Source organism: Dermacentor variabilis, chromosome 3 (assembly GCF_050947875.1).
Source record: "Dermacentor variabilis isolate Ectoservices chromosome 3, ASM5094787v1, whole genome shotgun sequence".
NCBI classification, from domain to species: Eukaryota; Metazoa; Arthropoda; class Arachnida; order Ixodida; family Ixodidae; genus Dermacentor; species Dermacentor variabilis.
In genome coordinates, this window is record NC_134570.1 from 217,564,421 (window position 1) to 217,587,580 (window position 23,160).

Sequence of the window (23,160 nt, forward strand, 5' to 3'; positions counted from 1 at the left end):
AGTCTCTCTAGTGTAGATGTACGTCGAAGCCCACATTTAAGTGACTGAATTAATAAATGGCTGTTGATGTTGGCTGTAGCTAAACCGATTGAAATCTGTAGCCACTGAAAGTGGCAACGAGAGCTGGTGGAGTAAGGGGGACTTTCTGGCATTACTCCGAGACTCATTTTTTTTTTTTTTAGCTGATCACAATCGGTCAGCGCACTCCTTTGTCTGAAGTGAACACTCTGGAATGTATGTTTGCTTGCTCTAATTCAATGGACAAATATAGCTAGAGTTCGTCTACAGTGCACCAAAACTTGTTTGTTTTATTAAGTTCACGCATGACAGCAACAGTCGAGCGACTTACAGTAAACGTTCACCTTAAGTGTTTTAGTTCAACCTCCACAATGTTGAGCTGTTGCACTGATTCTCAAGAATAAGAACAGCAGAATAGTTTAATAATTGATTAACACGTAGTTGCTTAATGTACAGTTAAACCTCGATATAACGAAGTAGTAGGCAAAATTGGCAATTTCCTTTGCTATATCAAAATTTTGTATTGAAATTCAACATTTTATGTAAATAAGTACAGTTGCCGATCGATTTCTCTTACACAGAAAAGGGTCGCAGAATTTTTTGGATTATCAGGCAATCGAAGAAAGCAAATTTGAATGAGAAAACTATTCATTTTGATGAATTTGGGAGTGGGCAATGAATGATTCGGTTTCATGGCCACACCGACAATATCTTCACATAGGTGGTACAAAGTAAAGCAAAGCCAGCCACACTCTCGCGTGCGCTTCGCCCCCGCAGCTGATAGTGTTGCCTGCACTGGGACGACGCTCTCATTAAAAGCGCCGGCAGCGGGGAGCGAATGCCTCGTCTGCCTCTCACTCCGAGTCACCAAAACATAATATTGTGCAACCTCCAATACTAAACATGTGAGAAGACAGCTTACATGATGCCGCGCACTCTTTGCTTACACGGCTGATTACCTATAAAACAGGGTGCGCGGCTGCGTATGTGCTCAGCCGCACTTACAGCCATGCGCAGCCAATGCCCTTGCGTGCACTTTATCACATTACAACGACCTCACTCCCTTCCCCCTTTTCCCTTTGCTCGCGGCAAGGAGGCGGCACTCGTGCGTGAAGCCACAATCCTTCTTTCTCTCTGTTGCACACTTTTATGTGCACCTAAAGCACAAAGTGCACTTGGTGTGATATAATCTTATCACCCTTGGATTTTCATCATCGTCATCAGCCGGGTTACGCCCACTGCAGGGCAAAGGCCTCTCCCATACTTCTCCAACTACCCCGGTCATGTGCTGATTGCGGCTATGTTGTCCCTGCAAACTTCTTAATCTCGTCCACCCACCTAACTTTCTGCCGCTCCCTGCTGCGCTTCCCTTCTCTTGGAATCCAGTCCGTAACTCTTAATGACCATCGATTATCTTCCCTCCTCATTACATGCCCTGCCCATGCCCATTTCTTCTTGATTTCAACTAATATGTCATTAACTCACGTTTGTTCCCTCACCCAATCTGCTCTTTTCTTATCCCTAAACATTACACCTATCATTCTTCTTTCCATAGCTCATTGCATCGTCCTCAATTAAATAGAACCCTTTTCGTAAGCCTCCAGGTTTCTGCCCCGTACGTGAGTACTGGTAAGACACCGCTGTTATATACTTTTCTCTTGAGGGATAATGGCAACCTGCTGTTCATGATCTTGGACTTTATACGGAACATAATGCAACTTCACTTCTGCGATCGCTCTCATTTGCAAGCAGGCGCTTGCAATTCGATCATTTCATCATCTGCGTCCGCGGAAGTTTCCATCTATTGTCTCGGCATTCCTTTGCGGCACAAGTGAAATTTTGTTACATTGAAACTGCATACAGACACACTTCGTTATATTGATGTTTTGATTACACGGTGTTCTATGGACCAATGGTTCTGAAAAGTTAAATACTTTGTTATATTGAAGTTCGTTATATCGAGGTTTAACTGTAGTACAGCTGAGTTGCAGTTTAGTGAGTCTGAGTTGCAGTGAGTCTGGCTGAGTTGCAGTTTAGTGAGTCTTAGTGCGAGTGAGCCCAGCTGAGTAAAAGTTTGATGAGTCTGACTGTGACTGAGTCCGGCGGAGTATAATTTTGGTGAGTGAGTCCGAGCGAGTCCCAAGCAAAAAAATATTTTGAGAGTGAGTCCGAGTAAGATATGTTTATTTTGCCAACCTAAATGCAAAGAAGAACATTACTAAATTTGTAGTACGCATGGCAGTATGGTACTGGATACATCACACGAGTTCATGAAAAAAAAAAACATCAAGCGCAGGCATGCACGGCTCTGCGCCACAACTGCGGTTTCTCCCTCCCCGTCATGAATGCGTGCCTCCACTTTTACCCGTGTCAGTGCGCTTCCCCCCCTCCATGTATTTCCTCTGCCTTGGCATTAAGCAGGCTTGCAAGTAGGGGAACACTTGGTGCAAAGCATCCGGCCACTTGCCATTTGGCAGCGCATGCTGTGTAAGCATTCTCTATCTCTCTCACGGCCAAGGTCAAACGAGGCACAGTGTGGGTGGTGTTGTGAGAAGCAAGCAAGTTCGACGCTGTCGGAGTTTCTCCATTTTAGCACAGTTACCATTTTTGTTCAGTGTTCATTCCAACCCTCTCCTGTTTTGTTTGGATGCTCGAACCTTCATGCAGAAGCGGTGCCGTTTAGTGTGACTTGACATTGTGGCACTGCTCATTTGCTGGTCGCACTGCTAAGCTTCGCTTGTGGCATTGCCTATGGTGGGTGGTACTACTGTTGCCTTTGTGGACAACCGGTCTTTCCAAATGCTCGGTGTTCAGCACAACCTTTGGGAAGAACGAGGTGAGGCAGACTTTCAGCATTGCTCTCGGCAGTCACGGTTCGATTGAACGTCGCTAATGTAGCTTGCGTGCCTTGACAGACGGAAAATGCAAATAGCAGGGAGCATGGAACCAAGCAGCTGGCCTTGGCAAGTCGGCCTCTTATGATGCCGCCCCACGACAGTCTCCCTAGAGCCAGTCTGCGCAATGAGTCTTCAGGAGTAGGCCCTGCACTGTTAGTGGGCTTTTTGAAACACTGTATCATTCACAGTAGGTTTTAGTGGCACCCTTGTTGTGCACTCTCCATTCCACGTGCTCGGCCAATAAAAGAGTTATTGCTTTCGCATCATGCGGTGAGGGCCTATTTCCCATGAGCTTAATTTTTATATATCTATGGCTATGATTCAAATGATCACGTGACACTCCGTCTTAGATCTTTACCATCCTCAGTGTTTGATGCTCATGTTCAGCGTGATTGACAGCAAATATGGTTTTCAGCAAGGTCATCGTTGTAATTGCGCATCTGCACTTGTGGAATGTATAAAGTGTCATAGACGAAACTGCAGTTGATCTTGTGGACCAAACATGACTTAAAGGGAAGCTGAAGAGTCTGTCAATTTCAATAAGGTGCTCATAGGCAGATGCGGGAACCTTATAAACCATGCAGGTAAAATTGTGGGGAGGATTTTTCACTTAGGAGCAACGTAATCGCCGGTTAAAATTGCGCTGTTGCTCCGCCTCCCGTCGAGCGCCGCGCACTGCTGCTGACGCTGACGATGCGAGCGGAGGCCGGAAACTGCGGTGTAGTGACATGAGCACTGGTGTTCTGTTCCTACGCAGTCTCTGCGACCGTGCCTGACCGCACTTGTTTTTGCGTGCGTGCCGTCAGAATCTGCTTCCCTCGACTCTGCATTCCTTTGTTTGTGTGTATGTAGAGTGGTAGTTGACGTGCGCAGCATCAATTGAAGTGGTGGGCCGATCATGCCAGCGTTCTGTGCAGCCTACGGTTGCATGAACAGCAGCAGCCGCGACGATGTTCTGATGTTTCATTACTTCACGCAAGACAAGAAGCTTTCAGCTAAGTGGGAGGCTGCTGTGAATTGAAAGAATTTCAGGCGCTCAAGAGCAACAGTGCTTTGCTCTAACCACGTTGTGACGATGTTTGCTACCAGAGTTTATCAATAATGCATGAATGAGTGCGAGTACGACTTGCTGCTAGCAGGCTTTCTAAAAGCAGCGTCGAGGCAACGAACACACAAAGACAGGACGGGTGCGGGCGAACGAATGGTAACTGGTCTTGGAAGATCTTATGAATACAGGAACTTCTCCAAACCTGGATTTTGATTTATTGATGCCGCCTTCGTGTTAGCACGCTGAACGGAAGGTGCATGTTTATCTCCCACCTTTGACGCAGGTTTCGTCGCAAACCGCCGTTAATTTCCTATTCGCACGTGTGTTGCGAAACAGCCTGCATGCAGCTACCATAACACAGTGCAAGTGTAAAGTTTGCATGTGTTTGATAGCCGGCACACGCCAGGACGCTGTGTTCCCCCTTCTCTCGCGCACAGAGAGAAACCGGCCGTCTCACGTAGCCGACGGAATTCCTCGCCTTTACGGCTCCGGTTACGAGCAGCATGCGGATGGCACGCTGATGAAGGTCACTACACATGCTACAAGAGCCGGAAAACTTTTCCTGCATGCAAACCGTCTGTGTAGATAGCCAACAGCTTTGGAGCAGCGCACAAATGCCGACGATCGCATCCCCGCTTACGTTCCACGAGGAGTCATGCAGGAACATAACAGTACTGTTGTTTGACCCGAAACGAACTCACTGGATCGCTGAATGCAGCTTTGCAAAAAACATAATCACCAAAGAACATTTCTAACATGAGGAGATGCTAACACTTCGCTTTCGTTCGCGTCGAAAGCACTGCTTGCTACCAGCATCTCTTGCTTCTTGGAGAGGCCGGCTCCTCGCAATCGGCTCGTACATGTAGGGAGCAACGCCAAACTTCTCAGAGAAACGCAAGGTCTCGAAATTTACCATTACCGTCTCAGCAAAACAACAGTGCTAAACCACCTTGCACCGTGCTTCATGTGTAGCCGCAGCGGTCGGTCCGGGCGAACACCATTGTTGACGTCACGAGACGCCCGATCAATCACAGGTGGAAACGAGGCGCGCGAGCTGCCCCGAGTCTGCTGCTGCACTTTTCATCGAAATTAATTCTGTTTGCGCTTTCTTTCACTCAATTTCGATGCGATATTCGAATTCGGAGGGTTGAAAACCATTACGTACAGCTTTTCAGTCATTTTTTCTGGAATACCCTTCAGCTTCCCTTTAAGAAATTCTAAGCACCTAGTGTTGTGCACAACACCTCAAAAAGCATTATTGCGAGCTAGACCTCCACCGTTTCTACAGCAAATTGCGTGTAAGTGGCCTTAGGTATAGTCGAGCTTCTTTGTGCACATTTCTAGTAGGGAAACTTTTGTTTACGAGGCAACCCTTCATTTAGTACAGTGCTATAAAGAAAGGACTGTAATCTATCCTGAACCGTCAAAAATGCACATGCACGATAGAAACAAAAATGTGCGTGCACCGCACACATGCACAGACAAATAAGAATTTGCATATTCTTTAAAGGTCCTTCTTGCTCATCTTATCTTTACGCAAAATAAATCCGGTGCTGCCAAGGTTGAGCGTCATGCTTATTTGGTTCTTGCAAGACATTGTGATGAACAACAAGTTAGGAAAATTCTTTTATGTTAACGACTCTTATGCATATTCTTTTCTAAATTGTTTGTGTTTGTAATAACTGCTTTCCCTATATATTAGCCTGATATGACGTTATTTTTCTCATTGATATGTTCAATTCAAGAGGAAGCTGGAGTTCGTGAGATCTGTGGGCCAAGAATACCTTTCTGGGTCTGATTGAACGAGTCCGTGTGAACCCGGTTGAGTAGAATTTTGCCGAGTTTGAGCATGATATTTTTTCCATGTATGGTTCATGGTGTATTATATATTATGCCTTTTAATTTTGTCGTTTTTGTTCAGTTTTTGTCATTTATGTCATAACAAGCACTAAAATGTTTCATGCTGTGTCCCCTCCCCTCCATGTCATGTCCCATCGGCGTCTTTAAGGGAAAATAAAGATGATGAGTCATCTCGGCTGAGCTTCATTCTGGTGAGTCTGAGTCCGAGTGAGCCCGGCTGAGTAGAATAGTGAGCCTTGCTGATTATAGTTCTGGTGAGCCTGAGTGAGCCCGGCTGAATAGTACCGTATTCATTGATGGATAAATGGTCTGTTACTGTACAAGGCTCTCCTTGTTCGCCACAGAGCCCAATTTCCTAGTCAAATCCCAACAATAATAACCAAAAGGGCAAAGAGAGAGCAAAGCCTTCCTGTCTTTATAGCAGCCGGGATCCACATTACACGTGACAGCACAGGCTCATGTGACTTAGTGTGACTGACATGCTCACGTCTACATTTGCGCAATTTATTTGATACTGCCGAGGAAAAACTCCTCATGGAAAGCTTTGTTAAAGGGCTCCTGAACTACCCCTCGGGCATGGTGAAAGAACACAGTCCCGCGGGTAGCATACACTGCTGTGAACATCTCGGCTAAATTTTGCAGTCGCGTAGCGTGTGGAGCTCATAGTGGAGCACGAAGTCACGTATTTCTCAAACACTCTTTTTTTCAAACGAGACCTTCTCCTCACCTGCTTCAAAGCTGCTGGCGGCTTGCATATGCCAGCAATGCAAGATTCCTATAGACGGCTACTATTGGCTGTTAGCTGACATCAATTAAGGAGGGTGCTTGGATCAGTCTGTTTCTTGGATCAGACTGTTACTGTGCACAGGAATATCTCGATAAAATGAACTTCAGGGGACAGCAGCAAATTGTTTGTTATTCTGAAAGGTCGTTGCACTGAGAGCCTGAAAATTAATGATTCCGTGGCATCCCCGCCAGCACAGTTTACATTTCTCCACACACATAGCTAGTACTGCTGCAGAAAGGAGCGTGGAAGAAAGAAGAGGCATGTGTAGAAAGAAGGGTGAAGAAGAAAGAGATGCATCTTCGTTGCTAGGCGACACTTGTCTGGGTGGAGCATGCGCTTGCAAAACCTGTAGCGTAGTCACCTCCACAATAATAAAAAGAAACAAAGAAAGTATCAGAATTTTTATTCTCTGTGGTCACCTCAAGTTTTCCAAACTTATGCGGCGTGGTATTTTGCTTTCTTTGCCTTGTCGTCTGCTGGCCTAGTGTTCCGGTTGCCTTGAAGGATACACTGAAATTTGAGAAATCGCCAGATTTCAGAATGTTACTTCGTAGTACTAAGGCATTGTTAACATGACATGAAAACTGAATAACGATGGTTATTCTAAAAAATTTGTTCTGAATTTCGTAGGCTGAAATATTTTCACATCGGAACTGTCAGCAGTCAGCAGGAGATTTCTGAAAAGTTTGTTAACCTGAAAAGTTTTTTAATGTGGTGTTTGTGTGATGAGGTTTCACTCTATATTTACACAATTTAATAAACAGGCTGAACTAAGCGAAAATCTGCTTTCGAATTTGGATAAGAATACACACTTCTGGAAGAAGGCGATCGTTGTCCGCTCACGCCAGGGCTGCCACGTAGGAATTAAGCTTTGGTCACCCTGCTTTTCAGTGTTGTAGCCATTTGGTCTCGCTGATTTCAATTAGTTTTCAACACTCGACTAACCTTGAACCATGAAAAACTCAAGGTCAGACCACATCTACGCTTGGCAGAGTGCGCTCACTCCTGGCCACCCCTGGCCTTGGCACACATCACTTTGTATTGAGCACTTCAAAATGTGCAATTTACTGTCCATCGGTTGAGCTGGTGCTTACAAAGGCGGTCCACACTACGGACCGGCTTTGGCCAGACACGGTTAGCACGCTCTGCAGCCCTGTCATGCATAAAGCAAATGCTGTGCAGCTACAGCCTGCCATGTTGCATTGCAGCCGCCAAGGGGTGTTGCAGTGAGCCCGCTTGGCCCAGTGCACTGCGGTTCGCTGAAGACAACTGCGTCGTAGGTGCCAAAATCGAAAATGATGGTTCCTACGGGAACATCCAAAATCAAACTTGAACTTCGCGCCATGGTGATGTTCGACAGCCGGAGTGTTGTGGGCACGCCTCACTCCGCCATAGCCTTCGCAGTGCAAGGCATTGAAGCAGGAGCACCACGAAAGGGATCAAAGGCGATTTTTGATAGCCAATAACTCCACCTCTGCTGAACGCATTCACCCACTTATTTCTGTAGGGTGTTTCTGGCATAGTCAAGTTTAACTCCAAATGCATTTCTCAACTTCAATACAAAGTGTTTCAAGGCCCCTTTAACAATGTGACATGTGTTCTATTTGTGTTGCACGTAGGCGGTGCGTGCGGACCCTTCCAATGTGGAGCTGCGCTTCGAGCTGTGCTCCCTGTACGAACAGGTCGGCAACCAGCAGAGGGCACTTGCATGCTGCATGGCCTTGGTACAGCAGATGGGCCACGGGGATGCCTGCCTCAAGCTCTCCCGTGAGCTGGCCAAGGTAGGTGACCAATGAGACTGCCTGCCAGGACCTCTGCTATGCGGGTCGTGGGAGGCCATTGTGCATGGTCTTGGTTGGAACATCAGAGCTAGGGAGCAGAGAATGGTAGCTGCTGATGATCCTATGTGAGGTTCACACCTTTTTTTCTTAAATTTGGGTCCAAAGTCATTGGGTGCAGTGCTTACATTAATTAAAAGTGAAGGAATTTAAATTTACTTTGAAAAACCAATATTTATTTATTTATTTACAATACCCTCAAGGCCCATTGGGTGTTATAAAGGGGATGGGTAGAATGCACATAAAGAAAAACATCAGAAACAACAAAGCATTAACGCGAAAATAAAAAATTCCTAACAAATGTTAGACTTAGCACGTAACAAGGACACTCAAATAAAGCAAATAGAAAACAAGAAACGCCAAACGAAGTATTAGTGAAGATATTGTTACTCAACTTGTGTGAAGTATGTAGTCACTAATGGCAGCCTTGAAAATCATTATGTCTTCTATGCAAGTGATTGACGAGGGAAGGTGGCTTCACTCAGTAATTGTCGTGGACAAAAAATAGTCAAAGAATGCATTTGTTCGTCTAAAGGGAACGAAGACTTTTTGCAGGTGATCGATTCTGGAAAACACATAAGCTGGTTCCTTCAAAAGTTCTTGCTTTAACAGTTTGTTCTGAAAGAAAATTTTGTGGAATAAACAGAGACAGAATATTTTTCGTCTAATTTGTAAATTGTCAAGGCCTAGGCTTGACTTTATTACTAGCTCCGCGTGAATAATTAGAAACAACGAAACGAGCTGATCGGTTTTGTGCTGATTCAATGCTATCTGTTAGTGTTTGTTGTCCAGGATCCCACACAGATGAGGCATACTCTAGCTTCGGTCTAATGAGTGTTTTGTACAGAAGCAGTTTCAAGTGTTGTGGGGCCTGTGAAAGGCTCCTGCGTATGTAGCCTAGCATTTTATTTGCGTTACTGGTGATTTTGGAGATATGTGCATGCCAGGAAAGGTTATTAGCCTCATATACAGCAAGGTACTTAGATACTTATGCGAGGGAGCTGTTTTAAGATGAACTTCGTTAATTTTGTACCGTAAAGTGTTGGATGGGTTAGACTGCCGAGAAGCTGCCATTACTTTGCATTTAGTTGGATTAAGGACCATTTGCCACTTGGAGCACCAGTTGCAGATCATGTCCGGGTCAGTCTGCAGAATGTGAATTTCTTATCTCACGGTAAAGGATGCAGTCATCTGCGAAGAGTTTAATTGATGAGTTAATTGCGCCGGGGAGTTCATTGATATATATTAGAAATAGCAGTGGTCCTAAGACAGAGCTCTGTGGTACACCTGATAGAACTGCACAATGCTGCGATACTGAATGATTTGCACTAACAAATTGCACACGGTTAGTAAGAAAGCATTCAATCCACTTCAGTATGTTAGGATCTATATTTAGGGCACTGATTTTAATGAGCAGCAGTTGGTGTGGAACCTTATCAAATGCCTTGGCAAAGTCTAGGAAGATGCAGTCAACTAGTAGTCCTTTGTCTAAAGAGGAAGCTAAGTTATTAATGAAGGATATTAATTGTGTTTCACAGGAGTAACTTTTACAGAAACCATGCTGAGAAGGAGTGAAGAATCAGTTTGATTCTAGAAAGGAGACAAGGTTTGAGTCGATTACATGCTCAAGAAGTTCGCAGGGAATGCTTGTTTGCTAAATAGGTCTATAATTAATAGGTCAATGTGTATTACCAGATTTGAAAAGAGGAACGACTTTCCCTGCCTTCCAATCTGCAGCTGATGATGTACTTTCAAGAGATTGGGTGAAGAGGTACATAAAAAAGACATATGAATATACTGCAGTGTTTTTCAAAAGTTTCGAATTAATTTCGTCAATGCCAATTTTGTCAATGCTAGACGACTGTTTCAAGTCCTGGATTAACTTCAAAATTCCTGTAAATTCAATAATAACTGGGTCCATAGGAAAAAAATTGCATTTGTGTAAGTGCAGTGTTAGGGCAGCGTGAACTCCAGTAAATGCATTCGCAAAGGTATTTAGTACTGCACAGCAGTCTTCACTGGTCATGACATTGCCATCAGCGTCTGTGAGGGATATGGCGTTTTTCTTTGCAGGCTTGATTGTCGTCAAAAACTTGCTTGGGTTTGTTGAAAGAAGCGAAGCTAATGTGTTATTGAAAAAAATGTGCTTAGCTTTCCTTATCACAGTTCTGTAAGTGCGCAAAGCTTTGCTATACGTGCACCAACAAGTTCTATCCTGCTTTGCAAGATGAAAAAGTCATTTTTTCTTGTACAACATTCTTTTGAGAGTAATTGAAAACCAAGGCGAGCGCTTCTTTGAAGGGCCCCTCACCAAGTCTGGCCATTTTGAGCTGACAAGTGCAGAGCATACAGTGTGCGCTAATGATCGTGTCTGCAATGTATTACATTGCTATGCACCATGGAAAGGTCTGAAATTTCAATCCGAATGCTGTTTTCCCTTTCCCTCGCAGCGATCGCGGTCCAAGCCGGATAGTGACATACTCAGGTTCCTGAGCCTACATAGTCATGTCCGTATGTGACGTCACTCGTGGTGACACGTGATTCCGAGAATTAAACATCTGTTATTTGTGGGATGTATTCCTTGAATTGACAAATTGAAGTTTATAGAAATAATAAAACACACAAACAGAATGTCTGTGTGTTTTTTGTTTTACTTCGCACCGAAGCAAGAGAGATGTACTACTTCCGCTTCGTCTGCTTGTTCTCACTATTGTGCAGTCATGTGCGCAGGTACCGAAACAATGCCATTTTCTACCGTGTACCAGCACGTCATCATGCTCTGCGATCCACTTGTTCTGCCTCAGTATTCATGTAGCACTGAACTATACCGCTAGTCATGTGTCCTTTCACACAGTGCACAAAATCGTGCGCTGGGCGAAACAAGACAACCACAAGTGGTCGCGAACAATGCCGTCAACAAAAATGCACAACGCCGAAAAAAAAACAAAAGATAGAGAGAGAAAAAGAAAGCGAGGAGAAAAAAAGAAATGAAAGCGGGGCCCGTGACATGTGCGTCACGCAATCCTCGAGGTCCGGTATGGGAGAACGCAGGAAGGAATTTGCAGAGGCTTGACGGGGCGAGTGGAGAGAGCGTCTCACTTGGCAGTGGAGCCCGCCTGCTGAAATCATAGTTTTGGGGCATTAAAGTATTTCTATCTCAACTATTAGTGAGCTGATTTGAAAAAATTTTGCGGCAGAATGCTCCCTAGAGGACACGTAACAACTTCCACCGTATAACCAAAGTTTGCTTTGGGGCCTGTAAAAAAATCTTACTAGTCGATGTATATTTAGCTACTAGTAATATGACTGTTCTTGAATAATTTCCAGTTTTCTTCAACTGTGCAATCAAAGAATGAAGGGATATATTCCTCAATTTCGCTGTTAATTCCAGCATAATTCCATGTCACGTAATCTTTGATCAATTTAAGGTTTCTAACAGCAGGAGAGACATGCTGTTTGATGGTGAAATGAATGAAGCAGTGGTCGCCTACACCGGGGAAGTAATCAATGGAATTCATAAGTTGAAGCTCAGTAGCGAGTATTAAGTCTAAAGCGTTAGACGCTGTGGTCTCAGATCTAGTGGGTGTTAATACAAGTTATGTGAGATTAAAGTTCAGGCACAGTTTAAGGAATGATTGGCTTTCGCATGATCCTTCTGCTACAGGGGAGGGCCCAGACAAGCTGATTTTTGGTAGTAATTTTTGGAGAAGGAATATTGCTGAATGTGAAAACTGCAACACCAAGTGGTTTAGTGTATCATGCAGATCATCGCAGAAGGTAGGTGCCGAGCCTGCTGGTCGATAACATGCACAGAATAGAACACTTTGATGGTTTATATGAGTACAGACACAAATAAATTCAGTTTGTGCTAACTGCAACAACACTAGACTTTAAGTTATCGGCAACAGCAATGAACACACCACCTCCATTTTTGTCATCACGATCGTGATGGTAAATTACGTAGTTCTGTTCACAAACAAATAACTCGTCATTGCAGATTTTATTAGACAGCCAGGTTTTCATCGGCACAATTACATCAGCAGCGCAAGAATCTAAAGCAAAGTGTCCCACTTGCCGACAACGCTTCCGACGTTAGAATATAATGATGACGTGTCCCTGGGAGGCAGGCGACTTTCCCCATTTTTGCTTTTCCTCATTTACATAAATGACTTGCCTAATTTTATTATCTCCTCCATTAAACTGTCTGCCGATGATTGCATGATTTACCGGGTAATTTCTAATAGTTATGGCACTACGATACTTCAGTCTGACCTTGACAATATTTCGGCTTGGTGTGCTTCATGGAACATGCACCTAAATACTAACAAATGCAAGGTAATGAAAATTTCACATAATGCAAATTGTAATAATGTTTACAACTACCGTCTCGAAGGTTCAGTGCTAGAAAAAGTGATGTCGTATAAATATTTAGGAGTACACATAGCCACTAACCTATCTTGGGAGAAGCACATTGAGTACATATTGTTACGAATGTTACGTGTAGAAAGACACAAACGAAAGAGGCTATTTACAGGCTATTTACACTGGAAGCAGACAGCCAGGCTGACACTTGCCCACGCCAAGGCACAGACTAACTTTGTCGTTCTAGCGGCGGCTCGTCTCTTGAGTATCTCCCGATAATATCGTAATACTACCCCCCGGCGGCAAAAGCACCGTCACGGTGCTGTTAAATATCCAGGGCGCATGGAGAGCTGTAGGGCTTGAGTCGGGCAACGGGGACAATGTCACTGGTAGTCACAGCGGAGGACGTAGTGGGCGTGGCTAGAACAATTTCATAGGTGACATCGGTCACTTGGCGGAGCACGCGATAAGGGCCTGTATAACAGGAAAGCAGTTTCTCACAAAGGCCAACTTTACGCGATGGTGACCACAGCAACACGAGGGTGCCGGGCACAAAATGGACATCACGGTGACGGAGGTCATAGCATTATTTTTTCTTAATCTTCTTAGTCTCATCAAACTTCTTAATCGCATCCGCCCACCTAACTTTCTGTTGCCCCCTGCTACGCTTCCCTTCCCTTGGAATCCAGTCCGTAACCCTTAATGACCATCGGTTATCTTCCCTCCTCATTACATGTCCTGCCCATGCCCATTTCTTTTTCTTGATTTCAACTAAGATGTCATTAACTCGCGTTTGTTCCCTCACCCAATCTGCTCTTTTCTTATCCCTTAAGGTTACACCCATCATACTTCTTTCCATAGCTTGTTGCGTCGTCCTCAATTTAAGTAGAACCCTTTTCGTAAGCCTCCAGGTTTCTGCCCCATACGTGAGCACTGGTAAGACACAGCTGGTTATACACTATTCTCTTGAGGGATAATGGCAACCTGCTGTTCATGATCTGAGAATGCCTGCCAAATGCACCCCAGCCCATTCTTATTCTTCTGGTTATTTCAGTCTCATGATCCGGATCCGCGGTCACTACCTGCCCTAAGTAGATGTATTCCCTCACCACTTCCAGTGCCTCGCTACCTATCGTAAACTGCTGTTCTCTTTTGTGACTGTTAAACATTACTTTAGTTTTCTGCAGATTAATTTTTAGACCCACCCTTCTGCTTTGCCTGTCCAGGTCAGTGAGCATGCATTGCAATTGGTCCCCTGAGTTACTAAGCGAGGCAATATCACTATGCACTTCACTACAAGACATACATTATTTGATCAATACACTCATTCATCGTTGGAGACGAAAACCACACATGAACTGTAGGATTCTCGTTCAGGGATAAGAATCTTCCATTTTATACCACATCATCCGACCATCCGACATCCAAGGCCAACTATGCATGCACATCACTGTGATCGGCCATTTGGCGGTGCGCATGCCAGTGATTATTTCAGCTGACTGTTGGTACCCTCGCTTAATGGGACCCTGGAACGATTTTCGACAATTTTGTACAAATTTACTGAGTCATTAGGGTAAGTCCTTCTGATCAGTAAGGGATAAAACTAACTCTTTCCATACCGCGCCCTTTGGGCGTAGTTAGCCCACTAACGATAGTTTGAGACGTCACTTTCAAGACCTCCTTTGCCACTAACGGACACACTGCGCTATTGGACATGAAGGAGGAGAGCTATATTTTTTGTTAGCTAAGCAGTTCGCTTTTTTCCGACCAGGCGGTAATTTTTGAACGCGCTTTGACATTTCGTGATTGCAAAGCAGAAAGCAAAAATGGCCGCCCGCTATTGATTGTTTGAAATGCTGTGTTAGAGACCTTACGCGCCGCTTACCTTACACACTGTACCAGTGGACCTGAAGGAGAACTATACTTTTGTTTTCTAAGCAGTTAGCTTTTTTAAGGCCAGGCGTGAATTTTTTAATGCACTCCAAAGTTTCGCGATCGTCAAAGTAGAAAGCAAAAATGGTCACCTTCGGGAGTGATGCACGCTCTTCGAAAGATCGCAGATGTCATGATTCCACTGCATCGGCAGCTGATTTTATGAATGGATCAAGCAGCAGTGAGTCTCGGGATGCTGCCTATTCACCAGACTTTGACTCTGAGAGCGACGACGCAAACCAGCCTGAAACAACCACGGCCGCTGCCCCCACACCCAACTTTAGTGCTTGCAGTTAAATGTTTGTAGTGGAATACCTCTTTAATAAAAAAGTTTCAGTCTTTCAGAGATAGTGCCTATTAAATGGTAATACAATTTGTATATCTCATAATTTTTGTTACATATTTTTCTTAGTAGATACAAGTGTATCTTTACAAACTTTGTTCAATTTTATTCCACAATCTCGATTTTGGCAATTTATATGTTTTTTATGACACACATCTCGTTAATAAAACTTGTATGCATGAAAAGTGCATTCATTCTGCCTTTTGTTTACGTATTACATAAAATATTGAGTGCAGTAGTTTCTTCAGAAAAAATAATGTGGCGTAACCTACAAAAACACCTATTTTCCCCATGGTAGAGACAGAGTTAAGCGCTCTGTGTAAAGGGTTTAATTTATTTTAAGTTTTAAAAATGTACATTACTACCAACTGCAGTGGCGCCTTTTCCTTGAGTATTCAGCCATCCAATCCCAGTTGACGCATTTGGCCAAACTGACATCAGTTCGGCCAACTATCTGATTGGTTACCCAGGTAGCATCATGAGTAATTTTTCCAACCCTATGGCGAACAAATGTTTGTTGTAGTTGGAATGTTGGTTAATTTGCCTCTACATAAAAAATAACAAAGAGAATACTGTGAGCGCTACACATGCCTGACTTTCAACATCATCATCATTACATATCATCATCCATGTTACATCGTCCTCATCTGCATGCATCATTATCAGCTGCACAGCTTGATCTTTGTGGTGGCAGCACGAGCTTGGCTGGAATAAAGTGGTTCCTTATACGAAGTGCTACCCAAAAGTTCCGGCAATTTTTAAAAAGCATGGGCAAACTTGGTGTGGTACACATTTCTGCCTCTAGATGTAGCTACCAGTGTGCCATGCATAAAGTCCTTTGATAATTTGATGGTACCACGGCTCTTTGTACTATACTGCCATGGCGCAACCTCCTTGCCTCCACGGCGTCCGCATTTCGATGACGGCTAAAACCCCTGTGTACTTAGATTTAGGTGCTCATTAAGGATACCCCAGGTGGTCGAAATTTCTGGAGTCCCTGACTACGGCGTGCCTCATGATCAGATCCTGGTTTTGGCACATAAAACCCCATAATTGAATAATTAATTGCATTTTTAATGCATGAGCATTTTTTGGCGAGTACCTCAGCCCGATCACGAGAAAAGTGTAACTCCTTTATCTGCACAAAAATACGTAATTTGCAAATTTAAGACATTTAATTACTATAATAGTATAAATGTAGATGTTTGGTAGCTTCATAAGCAATAAGGAAAAGGAACAAATCTAACCTCCCAAAAAATAAATAAAATACGTAAACAGAGAGTACCCATAGAGATGCATGAGGGCTTCTTAGAAAATTCATGGGGAAGCTTATAGTAGTGGTGGGCCAGCTTGAAATTTGGGGGCCGGCCAACTGAAACTTGGGGGTATGCTTACACATACTTAAACTCTCTAGTGGAGTTTCTGCATTATTCTTGATTTCTTGAATTTCCTTTGAATTGAGCTGCTACGAACGCGGGATTGGGTGACGATTATTATAGTCAACTCTCATTACAATGGGCCCTGATAAACCGACAAAAAACATCCATTTTATTCAAAGTCCATAATATTCGAAACGCCTCACTTCCGAAACTTTCGTCACAATGTATAACAACTTTATTGCAAAGAGGGAGGGATGAACATCTAAAGTAAAAAATCAAACAGAAAATTTCCAGTTTCGCCCGAAAGGCGAAGCAGTGATTGTGATTACAAATTAAGCAAAATAAGCATGGTAAGCAAGAAAGCAAAATAAGCAAAACAGCACCTTCACACTGTCTCTCTCTTCAACACGAACTAAACGTCGAAAACACAGCACACATGAAACTACCGGCACTGGGCACATTTACTGGGTGAGTAAGGTAAGTAAGGTTACTGGGTAAGGCACTGGGTACATCGCAGATCGCTTTCAAGACACGGCGGCCGCCCCGCCTTCCTCCCTCGCACATGCAATGCAGTCGAACCTCGCTACAACAAAACTGTCAAACCTCGCTACAACGAAACTCACGGGACACGCGAAAAATTTCGTTGAAGCAAAAATTTCGTTGTGGCGAAATTTGCCCCAAAACACTCTCAAATTTTACTACACACTCCCAAACATAATTTATTTCCCCCAAAAGTCGGTTACCCTTTGTTGTGACGAAATCTGACCCAAAACACTGTCAGATTTGACTACACACTCAAAAACGTCATTAATTTCCGAAAAAAGTCTGTCATCTTTGTTTGCCTCCGTCCTTTGGTAATCATCGCCATGGTGCGATGTTCGTGCTCGGTCAGCAGCTGCATTGCGACATTGTCATCGTGGGCGCCAATGAAATTACGAATGACGTCAAAAGCGTCCATTACATCCATTGCACGAGGCGGGGCCGATGTATCTTGTGCATCAGTTTCATTGTCCGACGACGCATCGTTACGGCAAACCTCTTCAATGATAGACTTGTCGTGCAACTCTTCATGAACAATTACGTCCCCGTCAACAGCGATGTACTCATCTATGCTGACGTCCGTTGGTACATTTCCGGTGTCTCAAAGGGTTGCCCATGCCGCAGTAACATCTGTAGAGGGTGGCTGCACTCCAAAACGGTCATCTTCCTCATCTCTTGTCAAGTTGGCCGTCACTTCAGCCTCAGGCTTAAAGCCGGCATGTGCAAAGCAATATTCAATTATGCTGTGCCGCGTTGCCGGGTTGCCGTCCACGCCGCTGCACTCATTTGTAGGGCCATGAACAAGTCCACTTTGGTCTCCCGCCCGGTGTGAACATTCAGCAACAGTTGCTGAATCAACCGCTGCCGATATGCACTCTTCACACAGTGAATGATGCCTTGGTCTAACAACTGAATCAAAGCAGTGCAGTTTGGGGGGGAGGAAGCGAACTTCCTCATTTTCCAACTCAACGTCCGCAACATTATGCGCTGAGCAATTGTCATTAAGCAAGCACACCTTTCGGTTTTGGACCTTCATATCGCAGTGAAAAGCTGTGACCCAGTCACGGAAGATGGCCCGCGTCATCCAGGATTTCTTGTTTGCTAAATAACTTACTGGCGAACTCTTGCCGATAACGAGCGAGCAGCACTTGTCGGTGCCATCCATGTTAGTGCAGAGAAGCAGAGTCACATGCTTCTTGCTGTGCTTTCTTCCGCTGCATGGTTGGCCCTTCATAACCAGCGTCTTTATGATCAGCAGCTTATAAAAGAGTCCCGTCTCATCTGCGTTATAGATGTCAGACGGGGCATACTCTTTCATTATGTCCGGCAAAGCAGATGATGCCCAAGTCGCTGCACCATTGGCATCTGAAGCAGCAGATTCGCCGCACAACACTTTCGCAACGATGTCGTGTCGGGCCTTGAAGCGGGTCAGCCAACATGTACTTGCCTTAAAATCGTCAATGTCAAGCATGCAAGCATAGTTCAGTGCCTTTTGCTGCAGCACGCTTCCGCTGATTGGCATTTTCTTGGCACGCATGTCGAGGAACCACGTAAACAATGCCTTCTCAAGATCCTCGTGTGCAGCTTGAGTCAACTTCTTCTTTATGGCGGATGCCCCCGCAGAAAGAGCACTGGTGATTGCGTCCTTCGACTTCGAAATTGTCGACAGCGTGCTGTTGGAGATGCTGAACTCTGCTGCAACATCTCATTTCTTTCTGACGCTCGAAGCCTCGCAGATGATTCGCGCCTTCACCTCCAAGGAAAGAAACTTCCGCTTTGTCGCCATGCTGGCCGAGCGCACAAGCACAAATGAAAATCTGCGTCGCCGTGTTGCGCCAGCGGTCACGTGACCTAGAGGATGGATATGGATTGGCTGTAGCTTGCGCTTGGCAAAGTGGGCCTGCGCCTTGTCGCAAGGTGGCTAACCACATCGTCATCACCACCAAACAATGGCGCCCCTCCATGACTTTGTTTATCAGCGATGGTGCAGTGGGCGCACGTTTTCGGTGAACCTAAGTGGCGTGGGTGTACGAAAAATTGCAGACGATTGGAGTTATGATTATTTTATTGCAAAACAAATTTTAAAGCGCAGCGCAACCAAGCGAAAATTTCGTTGAAGCGAAAACAAGCCCGAAAAATTGTTCGTTGTGGCGAGAAATTTTTTGCATTGACTTCTATGGCTAGCTGACAGGGAATTGGAAGCATTTCCTTGAAGCGAAAATTTTGTGGAAGCGGTGTTCATTGTAGTGAGGTTCGACTGTATTGAGCCGCGATTGTCGGCTGACCCTCACAAGTCAGTTGTCATGTCAACACGGCAAAAGTATGTTTTATACGCCCGATTTTGGAAAAAATTGCTGCTATCTTTGTCTGCTGTAGCCGATAGTCCGTTGTAGTGCAGTTCTTTAAAAGCTAACTTTGTTGCATTAATAAAATAGGTAGAACAAACTAAGGTTGAAATGTGGTCCGTTATATCTGAAAGTCTGTTGCACATGGGTCGGTTGTAACAAGCATAGACTGTATTTGGTGTTCTCACGGATACAGGCAATGTGCAGGGGGTGTTCGCATGGTCGTGCATGCTTGCTCCCACTAAAATTGCACAACCATCCTATTCAGTTTCACATTGAGCTACATAGCTACTTTCACACTGATAAGACAAACACATGGACAAACAGGGCACCCGCGACTAATTCGTTAAGGCACGCTGAATATAATAGCTGCGGTGCACATGAGTGCACTGGCAAGAAAAACCAAACACAGAGAGGGCTGTGGTATAAGCGATACTAGATCAGGTGCACAAAGTAGAGCATCTTATCATGTGGCAGAAAAAAATTTTCTGGAGTATATAACTCGCCACAAAGCTCCTTTTACATCAGTATACCCCATTCATACAGCTTTTAGAAGAAACCAACCTCCTCATAGACATTATATTCAGTATTCTTGATACTGTTATAACCTTTTTTCAAGATTTTCTTCCCCACTGGGGCATGCAACTAGTCCAAAATCATGCGCCTCCATCGAATACTGCGGCCCGTCTGTGGGAGTCAAGGAGAAAGAGCGTGCCGTGCGCAGCACGTGCATTTTATTTGGCGGGCGAGGAGAATCGAGGAGGAAAGTGCCGCGGGGAGGAGAGTGTTGCTACTTTAAGGTTATCAAGGGGCTTTAGCCTTGCTGATCAGTGTACTGAACTACTTGCATCTAAGCAGTATTGTTTAGCGAAGTATTCTTTTGCAACGCAATGTTTCAATGATTTGGCGTATTTCTTAGCAACCAATATGGGACAATTCAAAGAGTAGAGGATTTGCATCAAGTTTTATTTTAGACTTGGCAAAACTGCGGCAGAAACTCGTCGCATGCTAGAGAATGCTCTTAGAGTCAATGCCATGAGCTAAAGTAAGACATTTTTATGGCATAAACAATTTAAAGAGGGTCGAATGTGTGTTGACAACGGTGGTTGCTCTTGAAAGTATTTGAGCGTGTAGTTTAAAGATAATGAATTGGTTGAATGATTGGACACTAGTGCATGTGTGATTGTATACTGCCTTATGATTTCAAATGTAGATATTGCAATGTTCTGAATAGTGGTGTTTCTTGAGCCCCGATAACTACAAGAATGTTATATGATTAATATTGCAATTGTTTTGAGCACCTTTTGTTATTCCTTGATTCATGAGAAACAGAGTCTTGTGTTGAATGCCAGTGTTGTTGTATGGCAGTTTTCTTTTGTAGATTTCCTTTTTTTCTTCTTTTTCTTTTTTTCCTGTTTTTCCCACGCTCATGTGTGTGTTTGCAATCCACTTCCTGTTTGGGCCTGTGCAAAGGCTTACAGTATTGTTAAATAAATGAAATAAATGAACGTTCTGGACGCCCGTCAACAAGCACAACCCCGGAAACGATAGTAGACATTCGTAAGGCTATCCTTCGAAATCGCAGGCTAACCATAAAGGATGTCTGCGACATGTAGGACTATTGTACGGCACAATTCAGCTAATTTTGTTAGATGTTTTGAACAAGTGGTGCATTGCTGCAAAATTCGTGCCAAGACTGCTCAGTGACGAACAGAAGCTGCACCGTGTTTCTGTCTGTACGGAACGGAAGCAACAAGTTGGAGACCATCCCACATTCCTTTCCAGTGTAATAACCGGGGATGAGACATGGGTTCATGGCTACGGTTCTGACACCAAACAGCAGTCGTTGCAATGGAAGTCGCCAAATTCCTCGAGGCTGAAAAAGGCATGTTAAGTTCGTGGCAATGTGAAGTTCATGCTCATTGTTTTCTTTTTGCCTACATGGAATTGTCCACAAGGAATTCATGCCTCCTGGACAGACCGTGAAACTGTGACGTTTTGAGGAGCTCAAGAGAGACCATTAATCTCTAATGTCCGAAGAAGTAGAAAAACAACTGGCTTCTCCATCACGACAATGTGCCCGCTCACATATCACTCGTTCGACATTTCCCGACTTCCAAACAAATCACAGTACATTCTTCCGCACCCACCCTTTTCACCTGACCTCGTCCCTCGTGACGTTTTCTTGTTCCAAAAGTTGAAGTTGAGGCTGAAAGAACGTCAGTTTCACACTGTTGAAGGGATTCAGTTCGAATCGCAGGCAGTCCTCAACACACTGTTGCCTGGAGTGTTCCACGAACACATGAAATCAGGGCAGAAATGCTGGGGTCAGTGTATATATGCTCAAGGGCACTACTTTGAAGAAGACAGTGCTGATTAGGTGTTATGGTGAACACATCTTTTTTACGAGTGACCTCCCAGAACTTTTGGATAGTGCCTCATAAGTAGTGGAAGGTGCTTTTCGTTCCCTAAAATCTCTCGTACATTCTCACTGGAGCTCCGCTCAGGTCGCCGCATCGCACCACCAGCCATGCTCGCTCCAGTGAATCCAGGCACATACTATGCCGCCGCTACACTGCAGCCTTCACCATCCGTCGTGACCATCAACAGCCGCCAATGAGACCCACAAGTCCTTGCTGGTCTACGAGGAGATGACATCGAGAACTGGCTCTAAAACTACGACCTCGTAAGTGACTTCAACAAGTTCACAAAAGTTGCGGAGCGTCCCATTCTACCGGTTCGATGTCGCGAAAGCCTGGTTTTGGAACTGTGAGCCCATTCTTCCTGTCTTGGTGACGTTCACGCAACAGCTTTGGCAGATTTTCGGTGATCCCACTGTTTGCACTGAAGTTTCGGAACAGAATCTCAGTGAGTGCATCCTTTTCTCTGGGAAATCACACACCTTATACATTGAGGATGTGCTTGCTCTGTGCAAGCGTGTGAATGCCACCATGTCTTAGAGCGACCAAATACACCACATTATTAAAGTAATAGACACTGTCACCTTCAACGCCCTTGCTATGCAAAATCCTGCTACAATCCAGGATGTGTTCACTAGTGGCCAGTGACTTGAAGAACTCCAGTCCCTTCGGCTGTGCACCGACACCTTGGATATTCGTCTCCCTTCGACCATGAACTTATGCACGCTGGCCTGCAGCATCATCCATGAAGAGCTTCACGGGCGGTGCTCTTCTTGCACTCCGGAAAATACCATCAGTTCTTCACCAACGGGCTTGCGCGACATCATTAGGCAAGAGATCATGTCTGCTTTGCATTTACCGTTCTCTGACGGCCCCTGTGCTCGTCAAGTACTAACGTATGCTGACATTGCGGCAGTCTCTCCAGCAATTAGTGTCCCTCTGCCTACACCAGGAGACCACGCTCCAGTGGCGTCGTCACCGACATCTCCCGATTTTGTCGAAGGCGTCAACAGGATGAGCAATGTGGCTATGCTCCTGAGAAACGAAGAGGCGTGCATCCAGCAATAGGCTATCGGTGCACATCCTAGCACTCTTCCTATCATACTCACGTTCCCCTTCCTACCCTTCTGATACGCCTGTGAATTCTCGTGGATCTCGCCGCAGGTCACCTTCTCCACGTCGTCGTTCAGTGTCGCCTCTCTGGCCCGCTTCTGTCAAGAATGCCCGCTTGGAAAACTCCCCAATGCAGTTAGGAGGGGAAACTGCATCCACTGGACAGCCCACAATTCCTCCAGAGCGGCCTTCGAACTTGTTGTCAGTGTTTGTAGAAGGTGTACGCGTCAAAGCTCTCGTCACTGGGGCTGCCATTTCGATTATTCATGCGAACTTTT

The 23,160-nt window shown here is 44.7% G+C and overlaps 1 protein-coding gene and 1 long non-coding RNA gene across 4 annotated transcripts in view; one reads left to right on the top strand and one right to left on the bottom strand.

Annotated features, from left to right (window-relative positions):
- LOC142576640 (general transcription factor 3C polypeptide 3-like) overlaps window positions 1-23,160 on the top strand; it is a 255,854-nt gene that overhangs the window by 58,372 nt on the left and 174,322 nt on the right. For all 3 annotated transcript variants that reach the window (XM_075686857.1, XM_075686856.1, XM_075686854.1), the window contains exon 7: window positions 8,230-8,391. In XM_075686857.1, the coding sequence (XP_075542972.1) occupies window positions 8,230-8,391 (162 nt within the window). The remainder of the gene's footprint in view (window positions 1-8,229; window positions 8,392-23,160) is intronic.
- The window catches only part of LOC142576641 (uncharacterized), a 149,529-nt gene continuing 133,382 nt past the window's right edge, over window positions 7,014-23,160 (bottom strand). The window contains exon 3 of the long non-coding RNA XR_012826904.1: window positions 7,014-7,120. This is a non-coding gene — a long non-coding RNA (uncharacterized LOC142576641). The remainder of the gene's footprint in view (window positions 7,121-23,160) is intronic.